General features: G+C 41.2%; 1 protein-coding gene across 2 annotated transcripts in view; it reads left to right on the top strand.

The window, feature by feature from the left end:
- ATRN (attractin) overlaps positions 1 to 12,965 on the top strand; it is a 178,433-nt gene that overhangs the window by 149,795 nt on the left and 15,673 nt on the right. The window contains exon 26 of one of the 2 annotated variants that reach the window (XM_031656597.1): positions 11,556 to 11,634. In XM_031656597.1, the coding sequence (XP_031512457.1) occupies positions 11,556 to 11,634 (79 nt within the window). Of the gene's footprint in view, positions 1 to 699; positions 1,214 to 11,555; positions 11,635 to 12,965 lie in introns of those variants that run through there. The other variant, XM_031656599.1, reaches the window with a different exon arrangement.

The raw sequence follows: 12,965 nt of genomic DNA, 5'->3' as shown, positions 1-12,965 counted from the left end.
ATCCTGGCTAATATGGTGAAACCCCGTCTCTACTAAAAATACAAAAAATTTAGCTGAGTGTGGTGGTGGGTGCCTGTAATCCCAGCTACTCAGGAGGCTGAGGCAGGAGAGTGGCATGAACCCGGGAGGCAGAGCTTGCAGTGAGCCGAGATCACACCACTGCACTCCAGCCTGGGCGACAGTGCAAGACTCCATCTCAAAAAAAAAAAAAAAGGAGAATACTGTGATCATCTTAATCAACGGAGGAGATAAAGCATTTGATAAAATTTAATACCCATTCATTTTTTTAAAACTTCTTAGAAAACTAGAAAGAGAAACTTCTTGAACACTGATAAAGTCAACAGAAAACCACTTTCTTAATGGTAGAATGTTAGAAGTTTGAGTTTGGGAACAAGACAGAGATCCACTGTCACTTCTACTCAGCATTGTGCTCGAAGCTCTAACCAGTACAGTAACACAAGAAAAATAAAATATGAGAATTGGGAAGGAAAAATTAAAATCATTATTACTTGTGACATGAGTGCATTTGTAGAAATTCAAAAGTATCTGCAGATAAAGTATTAGAAATAGTAAGTACAAAATTGTTCTACTCGAGAAATGTAAAATATCAATTCTACATTGTTCAGAGACATATTCTTGGAGCTCTTATCAGTAAGGACAGATGGTGGCATGAAAACCGTATGATTGTATTTCCTATAGAAAGCCATTAGGTGGCCCTCTACCCTCTTTACCATGAAAGAAGTTCTTTCCTGAGTGATGCTGGAAGCAGATGGCCTCCTGTCAAGATCCATGGACATCCCGACAGGCCTGTGTTTGCCTCCTGTGGGCTGATGAGATTGAGAAATAGAGTTACTGACAAATTCTTAACTTGCCGTTTTCAGTATAAAGTTCACTTGTAATTTTTTTTTTTTAACCTCAGTTGCTAATGCATTTTGTTCTCCAAAGTGTGAGAGATCCTTTCCTCTATGGTCTTTAATTATTTTCTGAGTGATGACCTCTCCACTAAGAAGCAACTAGTTGTGTTCATCTAATATTGGAGGAAGATAAAAGAACTTAATAAACAAAAAAGATAAATGTTTGAGGTGATAGATATCCCAATTACCCTGATTGGATCATTACACATTGTATACAGGGATCAAAATATCACATGTACCTGCAAAATATGTACAACTATTATATATCAATAAAAATGTTTTTTAAAAATTTAAATAAAGGCATTCAGTATGTCTAAGGGAAAAATCAATTCTATTTCTATATCTCACCCCCAAAAAATAAATTCACATTTGTATTCCTTTGATAGATAAAATTGTTCAAACTTACAGCATAATTAGATGAAGAAAGAATGACCAAGAAAAAAATGGGTCCTAGAGTGAGACAGCCCACTATCCCTCCCAGATAGTGAACATTTTGTCAAGCTACAGTGATCACTGTGGTACTGGCACAAAATGAGATTGACCAGTAGGATATAATACATAACCAAGGATCAAAGTTTAAAAGACTCCAATTGGCCTTAAGTGAGGAAAAATTAAATGAAAATACAAAGTAGATAGTAGTAAATAAGAAGCTACAAGGTCAGTACAGACTTGAAAGCCACTAGTCACATGTGGCTTGTGACCCTTGACTAAGCAACTGAATTTTCATCCTACTTAATTTTAATTAATTTAAATATAATTTAAAAACTGATATTCAGTTCATTCATTGGAACACTTTTAAGTGTGGTCACCATAACTTGGATATATGAATCTCTTCAAATGTTTTATAAAATTGAAAAACATCAAATATTTTTAATGAAAATTTAGTGTTCAAATTAAGATGGCTTAGAAGTATAAAATACGAGGTTTTGAAGGCTTAGTAGAAAATAAGAGTGTAAAATGACTTAATAATTTGTATGTTGATCACATGTTGAAATGATGTTTTACCTGTCTTGGGTTAAATAAAAATATATTATTAAAGTTAATTTCATAATGTTTTAATGTCATAATGTTCAGAAAAAGCTGTTTTTATTGTTTACTATGATTACTATGACACTTAAAATTACATATGTGACTCACATTAAATTTATATTGGATAGCAATTATGTAGAGAATGCAAAGGGAAAGAATGTATAAAGACAGCACAAAAAGGTATAATAAATATGCTACACTAATCCAAATATTTTAAAGCAAAAATATTAAATCTTAAGACTTTTTAAAATAGAAAACCATCATGAAGACAAGAATTCTGATATTATACACTACCAAAAGTAATTTATATTCATCGTAAAACTTAGGTAATATAAAAATAAAGTAAAATTCAAAATTTCCCCAAGTCACTCTCTGGAAACTACCACTGTTAACATTTTGTTGTTTCTATTTCCAAAAGTTTTTCTCTATGTGTGTATACTGCACATAAATTGTGTTTTTTTCTGACTTCTTTGACTTATAAAATGGGCTACCTCCTTACATGTTGTTCTACAACTTGCTTTTTTACTCAGTGTTATGTGTTTTACTTCTCCCATGTGGAGATCTACCTCGTTTTTTTTAAAGCAACTTTTCCCATAGTTTGAATGTAGCATATTTTTAAAATCATTTCTTCTTTCAACTGACTCTTACTTGTCTTCAGTTTTTTTTGTTTGTTTGTTTTGTCTTGTCTTTTTATTGCATATGTCTTTGCATTTTTCTGTGAATATCTTTCTGGGATCGTTTTTTATCCTATAATGGGTGTATCAAGATGCAGAAGCACTGCCAAATGGCCCTTCACAACAATGGCATGAATTTTCACTCCTATGGCAAGAATGAGTGTGCCTGTTTCTGTTACTCTTAGCAACACTGGAAGTTGTCATTGTTTTTAATTTTGCCAGTCTGGGAGGTGTCAGTGGTATCTTGTTTTAATTTGATTTTTTTAATTATTAGTGATGTTTACTGGTATATTATAGTTCTTGTTCATATCCTTTGCTCGTATTTCTATTGCGATGTTTGCCTTTTTTTCTTACTGAAATTTAGGAACTCTTTATATTTGTGCATGCCTGTGTGTACATGTGTGAGCATGTGTGTTTGTGTGTCTTTCTGTCTCTCTGTTCTAATTAGCTGTTTGTTTTTTAATCCCATTTATGGTATTTTTCACCAGATATATCTGTCAGTCTTTCCCTATATTTTCTTCATGGGTGTTTTATCTGTTACTGTTTTTTGTTTGTTTGTTTGTTTGTTTGTTTGTTTTTAATGTTTAGTTCCTCTTTTATCCATCTTTAATTTATCTGGGTATAGTTTTACTATTTTCTAAATTTTAGGCAAATTTAGTCTATTTGCCTCTCCATTTGACGCAAGTGGAATCTATCCATTTTCTAAATGGGTAGACTTCCACAAACTTGTGGTGCATCAAGACAGAGTATCACTCCCTCAGCTCCAAGGCTGCACCATCCACTAAGCCAGGAACTCACCCTCTATTGTAACCTTTTTCAGAGTATGCCGAGCTCAGCTCATTGGAGCTTCGAGGGTACTGCAGAAACCTCCCCCAACTGACACAGTGCCAGTAATGTGGAATGTTGGAAACTTGGTGAAACTCCTCCCGTTCACTAGGAAGTCTGTTCTTTCCACAGAAATGTAGATTCCAAAAGGAAACCACTGTCTATCCCGTTATCATAGAAAAATTAAAATCCTAAAATCTCCCCCCACGTTTTTCTTCTGCTTAGTGCTGAACAGCACGGACTCACTGACACCAGCCATCTCCCATGGTTCTCCCAGGGCCAAAGAATCATCTTACGTTCCTACAAATTCGGTATTTCATGAAGCTTTGTCCTGTGACTTCCACCAAATTATGAGTCCCTTTGAAGTTGTAATTTCCTTCCTTTTTGGCTATGTGAACAGCAGGGCCTTTGAGGCAAATGGAGAGGAAAAGTGGATATATGCACCCCCAACCCCGCTGACCTGTCATATTACTCCTTCACAACCCAACATAATTGTCTACTCTTTAAAGTCTTCTGTCACATTTACTCCAGAGACCATCCCTCTTGGACTCCACTCTACTCGTGTTTGTGTTACAGCACTAATTACCCTGTAATGCAGTTATTTAACAGTCTAAATCTTAAGGGCAGCTGATGTGTAGACTAACCTACAATATGACCTGCAGAGATGAACAAGGCCAATTAGAGGTCTCCCAAAAATTTAAACTAGATTATGAGAGCTTGGAGCAGTTATCCCATGACTCAGCCCTAGCTACACATTAGAACCAATGGGAGGCTTAAAAGCAGCAGCAGCCTGGGCCTTACCCCCCAGAAATGCTGGTCTAATTGTTGTGGTATAGACCCTGAATTTTAAAGGCTTTCCAGTGGTTCTGATGTTCAGCTGGCATTGAGAAACCCTGAGTTAGTTGCAAGTTATATGGAGTCAGGGACTGGGATGGTATTGCACCCATTTATGTGCAGGCTAAAGCATAGGTGGCCAGATGGAAAAGAAGACAGATATTCTGAGACTGCTGAGAGAACGTGAGCATGGCCCCCACTCTTGGTACCTCCATGATCCCAGTTCCTACAGGGGCTGGCTGCTTTAGGGTTCTGAGAGATCCCCATCTTTATTCCCCCACGATCACTTATAACCACCTAAATAGGAGTTACCTGGCATTTAAATTCTACATTGTAATTACAGTATTTTACATCATGGAGGGACAGTTTTTATAAGTTTTACCATTTTGTTTTTATGTGCTTCATGTCTTCCCCTTCTTTGGGTATTTTTTTTGGGTGGAACTATGTCCTAGAGTAATTCTCTCAGAGAAATTGTTGGAAAGAATTTGATACTTGTGGGGAGCCTTTCAGTGTGAAGACTGGAGTCTTTCTGCAGTTTTGCAACATTACCTTGTATTTCTTTGATTGTTTCCTCTCCTTTAATTCTATTTGCTTGTTCTAGAATTTTCTGTTAGATGAATGGGGGAGATTCTGCATCTTTCCTCCATACTTCTTAACTGGACTCTCACTTTCTCGTTTTCCTTTTGCTCTGAGCTCTAGGTGAGCTCCTCAGCAGTACGTTCAAGCCCATTAATTTACTCAAAGTTAGATCCATTTCTTGGAGCCCATGCAATGAGTTGTTTTATTTTCCATTTTAATTCTAATATCTTTTTTCTAACAGCCTGTTTTGGTTTTATGAATGAAATTTCCTTTCATATTCCTTTGCAAGATTAATAATTTGATTTGCTTTTGGAGCCTTAGTTTTTGCTGTGAATAACTGTTCCTCAGATTTGTGGTTTGGCACCTCTCTTGCATAATGTTCGTTTTTCTCAAAATGTCTGATTTTTGGTTGTGTTGAGGATTCCATGATTGCCCATGTGTACTGTTTCTGTTTGCCTCAGCCTGCAGTGAGTGTGGAGCAGGGGCAGCATGTGGTGGGTTGTGCTGAACGAGAGCCCCTATCCTGCTTGGCCTCCCTGGCCCAGGGCCAGCACTCACTGCCTTACCTCCACCGCTCGGCTCAGGCAGAGGAGGGGAAGACACTGTCTGGTGTGGCCACTCAGAATGCAGCTGCCCATGAACACTCTGGCAGTTTTCAGAAACCACCCTCTCCCTTGTATCCATGGGTTCTGCGCTTGCAGACTGCCATCCCTATGCCCCATCTGGGTTTTTTGTTGAGAGTAACTAGCATATATAACCTCCCTTATCTGTGGTTTCACTTTCCACAGTTTCAGTTACTCAGGGTCAGCTGTAGTCCAAACATTAAGTGGAAAATTCCAGAAATAATTTATAAGTTTTAAATTGTACTCCATTCTGAGTAGTGTGATGAAATGTCATGCCATCCTGCTTTGTCCCACCTGGGATAGGAATCATCCCTTGATTCAGGGTATCCATACCCCTATGCTACCTGCCTGCTAGTGTCTTGGTTATCAGATCTAAAAATCATAGTATATGTAAGGGTCAGTATTATCCATTATTTCAGGCATCCACTGGGAGGCTGGGAATGTAACCCCACAGATTAAGCAGAACGCTATATTGCCAAATCCAAAGGATACTTTTTGGTTCTCCTCTTCTTGACTTCTCAGTGGTATCAACCAGCTGACCGCTTTGTGAGCGAGACTCTTCCAGCCGTCTGTGACCCATGCTGCCCTACCACTGCTTCTTGGCCTCCCTACTGTGCAGTCTTTTCTATTCAGCCTCTCACTGTTGATCTTTTCCTAGACCTTGACCCTGGCCATCTTCTCACTCTGTGTTCTCTGACTGGACTCTGCCTTCCCCATCTGCAGCACAGCATGCCCAGAAGTGACCAGTTCCATCCTTCCTCACCAGCGTTCCCCACCTCACTAACTGGCAACATGGCTCTGCCGGTTCCAAGCCACTTCTCTTGCTTTCACTCATCAGGCACTCCCTTACCAGGCCCCAGAGCTACAGCCATCACTGCACTCTCCACCTCCATTCCCCACCCCACCAACCCTAGCATCACAGTCTTGCCTGGACCTTCAGTTGACTTTAGCCCCTCCAGAATCCACAAAAAGTCCAGAGAAGACCTTTAAATAACATATGTCTAGCACCTTACCTTCCTGTTGTATCTAAAATAAAATTCAGCATCCTGGGTGAACTGGCCTCCGCTTACTTCTCCACATTCAGCTTGCACTCTATTCTTCCACATTTCTGCTACCAGGGGCATCTCCTATGTCCTCAAAAGCACAAGCTCTTGCCCTACACTGAGCATTTGTACATGCTTATCCCATTTTCTGGAACACTCTTCCCACTACCCTTCATTCTGTATACTTTCATGCCTTGCTTGATTTTTCCAGACAATAACAAATTCTCCAATTCTCTCTCCAGTGTCCCACAGTTCAGTTCCATTTTGACACTACCCATAGTTGAAGCAAATCCTGCAGATTAGGGGCTCAGTTCCACAAGACTGTTCTCACTTCAGACACTAAGCACACATGGGTCCCCAGGCTACCTCACTGCTACTGGGCCAACTACAAATTCAGGGCTTCTGGTGACTGCTCACTCCAAGATTTGACAATTTGTTAGAACAGCTCACAGAACTCAGGAGAGCACTATACATAGAATTACAGTCTTATTATACAGGGTACAACTCAGGAACCGCCAAATGGAAGACATGAATAGCACAAGGCATGGAGGTGGGTGAGCACAGCTCTTTCATGCCCTCTCTGGACAAGCCTCCTCCCTGCACGTGGATATGTTCATTATCCCGGAAGCTCCCCCAAGCCTCATCATTCTGAGTTTTTTTAATTGAAGTTTCATTACATAGGCAGGATGGATGCAATCACTTTCTATTGGTGACTGAACTCATCTCCAGCCCCTTTCCCCTTCCTGGAGGTTGGGAGATGGGGCTGAAAGTTCTAACCCTCTAACCAGCTAATTGGGTTTTCTGGTGACCAGCCCACATTTGAGGCTCTTTAGGCCCCTCTCCCCATGAGTCATTCATTAGCACACAAAAGACACTCATGTCTGTCTGAAAATTCTAAGGGCTAAGCTAAATTGTCTCCCCTTGTTCCTCTCTCCCGTAGAACTATATTATTTTTCATCGTGGTATTCATCACACTTTGAAGAATATATTCATATGTTTACTTGCTTAATATCTGGGTCAGTAGACCAAGCTTCAGGGGAGCAGGGCACTGTCTCTCGTTCAGTCCCATACACACACGCCTTCAGCATCTAGTACATAATGTGGTAAGATATTTGTGGGAGGTAAACTTAGACTCTTCAGGATAAGTGCAGAGTAAGGAGGAACCATAGGCACCAACCTCTCAGGGAAAAAAGCTTGTGTCAGTGGCTTGCTTCTAAGGGATATAGGGGCTGTATTCTAGCTCCACTTAGTAGACATCCTTAAATTCTTAGAGCATGTGTATGGAATAAGATGGCCCTGCTGCCAAGTACCAGCCCGGTGAGGACCAGCCACTTCTACTGGACATTCAGTCCCTGGATGACCGAATGACACTACCAGAATACATGGGGGAAGTATTTTTCAGGCCCATGGCCTCTCATGTAGTAAACAAGGACAGATGGCATTTTCATTGCTTCTTCCTTGTGGGGGTTGAAATTCTGGAAAAGAATCCGGAACTTTGGTTTTTCTAGACGATGTTTACTAACTAGTGATGATAAACTTTTAGCTAAGAATAGAATTATTTTCATGACATGGGGAAGAAAATATTTTCCCAGAGCAAGTTAACCATGTCTAAAAGAATTTATTTAGCTTTTTTTTTTTTTTTTTTTTTTTTTTGAGATAGGGTCTCTGTTGCCCAGGCTGGAACACAGTGGTGCAATCCCAGCCCTCTACAGCCTCAAACTCCTGGGCTGGTCTCAAGCAGTCCTCCTCACCTCAGTCTCCCAAGTAGAGCTGGGACTACAGGCATGCACCATCATGCCCAGCTAATATTTTCTTTTTTGTAGAGTTGGGTTCTCCCTATATTGCTCAGGCTGGTCTTAAACTTCTGGCCTCAAGCAATCCTCCCATCTCAGCCTCCCAAGGTGCTGGGATTACCAGCGTGAGCCACTGCTCCCAGCCTGGTCCAAAAGAATTCAAAATGGAGCCTATAAGGAAAAGGGGAAAGGTATCCAGATAATCCTAAGCACTCTGAAAAATGGCTAATATATGGAAAAGAGAATAAAAGTCGGGGGGAAATTCGATGATTCAAATGAGAAAATCAATGTAAGGTGAGTTAGAAAAAGTATTTCCAGACTCAGGGCACAGAGAAGTAAACTCTAGGTCCTGATGCAGTCTGTTGAGACCTCTTTGTGTCCTAATGAGATGCTTTTCCAGCCTCAGGAAGGAGCCTCTATAAAGAGGGAAATAAGAGACTCTCCCTTGCTTGCTGTTCTGTCACTTCTTGTAGCTGGAGCAGCAAGTAGAAAGAACTGGGTAACTGGTGTTGTCAACAGATCTGCATTGAATACAGAAGGGCCCTCTCACCCTCTCTGAGAGGGAAGCAGGCACAGACTGTATTACAGGTGGACCCAAGAGAGGCTTCTGAGTGACACCAGGGTCCTCGCCTCTCAGCAGCGGCAACAGGCTCTTGACCAACTTAGAAGCTGTTCCCGTTGGCTTCATGCTCTTCCTTGTGAATTTGCTGCTTCCTTATGTTTATCTATTAAAATAAAAATGACAAAAATCAGGATTACACACGGAAGCCAAGAAAGACTGAGAAGGTTATTCTCAGACCTCTTTACTGGTTCTTCCTGTTCTCCCCAACTTCTCATTGTTAGGGTAGCCCCAGGACATTCTCGTCTATCTGTATTCACTCTCTTAGTGACCATGGCCAGGTTTATTGCTTGAAGTACCATATATATCCTGATGCTTTCCAAATGCCCTGCCCAGCCCAGACCTGGCAGCCAGCCTCCAGGTTAGAATGTCTGCCCAGGATATCTCCCCGGGCTGTCCGGTAGATGTCTCAGGGTTCTGCTGTCCGGTAGATGTCTCAGGGTTCTGCGTGTCTAAAATGGATCTCCTGATATGTCCAGATTCCAAAGTGCTTTTCACACCTCTGCTTCCACCGCCCTGGTTTGAGCCACCATCATCTCACCTAGACTGCTGGTTACCCTGATAATGCCATTGCACCCCTAATGGTCTTCTCAGCAAACATTAAATCACAACACTTCTGTTTAAAAACCTGCACTGGCTTTCTCTCCCAGTGCCCTCATAATGCCTGCAGTGCCTCACATGATCTGCCCTTCACCCTCACCCTTCTCTCTGCCTTTATCTCTGGCCTTACACACCCCACTCCAAACATGCTGGCCTCCTGAGGCTCCCCAAGCCATCCCAGGCACAGCCTTGCCTCGGGCTTTGCACTGACTGCCCCTTTTTCCAGATGCACTTTTGCAGGCGTCCATGAGCCACCTCCCATACCTTCTCCAAGTTGTTGCTCAAATGTCACCTTCTGAGAAACAAAGGCCCAGCTACTCTGACCCTCCTGCTCTGGAGTGCCACTGGTACTCCTGAACCCCCTGCTCTTACCATCTTTTTATTTCTGTAGCACTTACCTACCTTTTGGCATGCTCTGTAATTTGCTTATTTACTTACTGTTTATCTCCACCTGCTGGAATGTAAACTCCATGGGACAGTAGTCTTTGCTCTGTTTATCAGTGTTTTCCATGAGCCTAGAACAGGACCTGACCCAATTAAAGTATTGATTAAAAAGACAATGTAGGCCAGTCATGTGAGGCCTGTAATCTTTGCCAAAGTAGGCAGATCACTTGAGGTTAGGAGTTCGAGACCAGACTGGCCAACGTGGTGAAACCTCGTCTCCACTAAATATACAAAAATTAGCTGGGCGTGATGGCACACACCTGTAGTCCAAGCTACTCGGGAGGGTAAAAGAGGAGAATAGAATCGCTTGAACCTGGGAGGCGGAGGTTGCAGTGAGCTGAGATAATGCCACTGCACTCCAGCCTGGGTGACAGAGCAAGACTCTGTCTCAAAAAAAAAGGCAATGTAGACTGTCAGAGAGAAGAGTTGCCAGTGTCCTGATAGCAGAGAGACCCAGAGATGAAGGCTTTCCACCAAGTGACGATCCTGGGGGGTTTGGAAGGCAATCCTGTTGAATTGCCTTTTGTCAGGGCACCCATTGGAGGGGTCTGCACCCTTGTACCCCTTAGGGAGGCAGTGAGCCTTGAGGGAGCCTTGAGGTAAGGGCAGTTCAGTCATCCTAGCATCTTAGAGTCCCTTTATCCAGCCAGCCCAGGAGGGCTGTGTTGGTATCAGCACTTGGGTGCACTGAGGTGCCATTCATGAAGCTGACCCCATCCTACAAACGCAGAGCTCAGCCAGCAAGAGAGTACCTTGATGACACTGGCAGAGAGCCTTACGTCTGCATGTAGCACTCTGGAAAAATACCCTGTAGCTAGCCCCTTTTACAAGTTAATGAGTAAAAATGCAGTTATAGCAGTTATCTATTTTTTTTACTTGTTAAGCTCGTTCTTCCTTTTAACCGCAAGTCAGCTATTCTCTTTGCCATCACTGTTGCTTTTCAAATCATTCCACACCTGGTTTATACATGAGAGAGCATTGAAATCCTCTTCAACTATTAAGGTCACTAGGAGTTATTTTCTCTTAATATTTGTAAGAAAGTTGTTGGCTTGGGTTTGATCATTTCAAATGTGTTTTATTTAAAAATACGTATTTGTAAAAATATTGAATATACACTAAAAATTATATACATTTCTTCTTCTGTTTGCCTCTTCCTTATGAAAAGTTGATTGTTACTTTAATAATTAACTTTTTCACCTTCTTAGATTTTACCAGTAAATGTTTGCTAACTTGAATAAACAGCATGACTAATATTTGTTATAATTATCTTAGAATTATTTTGCTTATTTGGGATAAGCCACTGTGGGCCATTGTGATAAAGGCCGAGTGGAAGGTCAGGGCTCTCTCTGAGTACCACGTGGGAACAATACAGTCTAGAGGCCTGGCTAGGAAGCCTGGCTCACCGAAGTTGTCTCACTCATTGCCTCCTGAGCCAGCACATTGTTGTGACAAAGCATCAGAAGGGAGCCCAGAGGTGGCATTTGGGAGCTGTTTTCACTGCCTGGCCTGTGGTGTGGGCAACGATGGGTGCTGATTCTGGGGGCTGGGATAATAACTCAGTACTTTGCTTTCTCACAGTTGTTTCCTCTCTTTGCTCCTGGTGGCTGCTGTGGTTTGGAAGATCAAACAAAGTTGTTGGGCCTCCAGACGTAGAGAGGTAAGCCTCAGTGAGTAAAGATTAAAGAATCTCTGGAAGAGGTTTTTTCCTTTATTTTTCTCTTAAGCAAGTGGGTTTTAGCTATTCAGTGATAATGGACAGACAGACATCTCCACGGCAGGAATAAGGCAGCGCTTTCTGCAATCCATGGTTCCGCAGCATATGGTCAGTAAACTTAGATGAGTGCTACATAAAGTGTAATTAGTTGCACCACAGGGTCTTACCTTCCTAAAAGGAAACTCTGGTGTTGACTTAGAAATGCCAGTTTTATCCTTCCGACCAGAACCCAAGTCCTGACTGAGGCCAGAGATCCAAGGGCTTATTAGCACAGCCCAGCCACCGTATGATTAGGCACCACCTTCACAAGAACTTTTCATGGGAGAGGGAAGTCAACCATTTAAGCATCTCAAAAATTTTTCATTTTTCAAGGAAAGATAAATGTGTGTGTAGTCAAGTTTTCCACTTGAATTTTATTTTTTAATAAGTCTTGATTTGTTTCCAGAGCTTCATTCCAAAAGTAGTAAGTCAAGCAGACATTTACAGTTGACAAATTTAAATACATAAACTTGGTTGAAAATTACAACATATCAAATGCCCATCAATCAATGAGTGGATAAAGAAAATGGGGGGGTAGTGTAGTGTATATATATATATTTATATACATTTGCAGCAACCTGGGTGGAATTGGAGACCAGTATTCTAAGTGAAGTAATTCAGGAATGGAAAATCAAACTTCATATATTCTCACTTACAAGTGGGAACTAAGCCCTGAGGATGCAAAGGCATAAGAATGATACAATGGACTTTGGGGACTCGGGGGAAAGAGTGGGAGGGGGGTGAGGGATAAAATACTACACATTGGGTACAGTGTACACTGCTCGGGTGATAGGTGCACCAGAATCTCAGAAATCACCACTAAAGAACTTATTCATATAACCAAACACCACCTGTTCCCCCAAAAACCTATTGAAATAATAAATAAATAAATAAATAAATATTTTTAAAAAAATAACCACCATTAAAATAATTACAACATAAAAACTTTGTTTATGGCAATTTTCACTTGCATCATTACTTTGCCTTTCATTTAGTCATGCCTGTTGCATTGTTGCTAATGGAAATGCTCACCTGTATATAAGAGCTAGACAAAGAAGCTGTCTGGGGTTTTTTTTGGATCTGCTCATGCCTTTTTCTACATAAAAATTTATTTATAGATAAGATTTAGAAGAGAAGGGAAGTATCTAAAATCACAGCTCACAAGCATTCAGCACTGTTTATAGGACGTTCATGTCTGAATAGGATTAAGACAGGCTCCAGGATAAGGGCCTCTT

The sequence above is a fragment of the Papio anubis genome, chromosome 16, assembly GCF_008728515.1.
Source record: "Papio anubis isolate 15944 chromosome 16, Panubis1.0, whole genome shotgun sequence".
NCBI classification, from domain to species: Eukaryota; Metazoa; Chordata; class Mammalia; order Primates; family Cercopithecidae; genus Papio; species Papio anubis.
The sequence above is the reverse complement of the archived record's forward strand: the minus strand, read 5'-3'. Positions and strand labels throughout refer to the sequence as shown.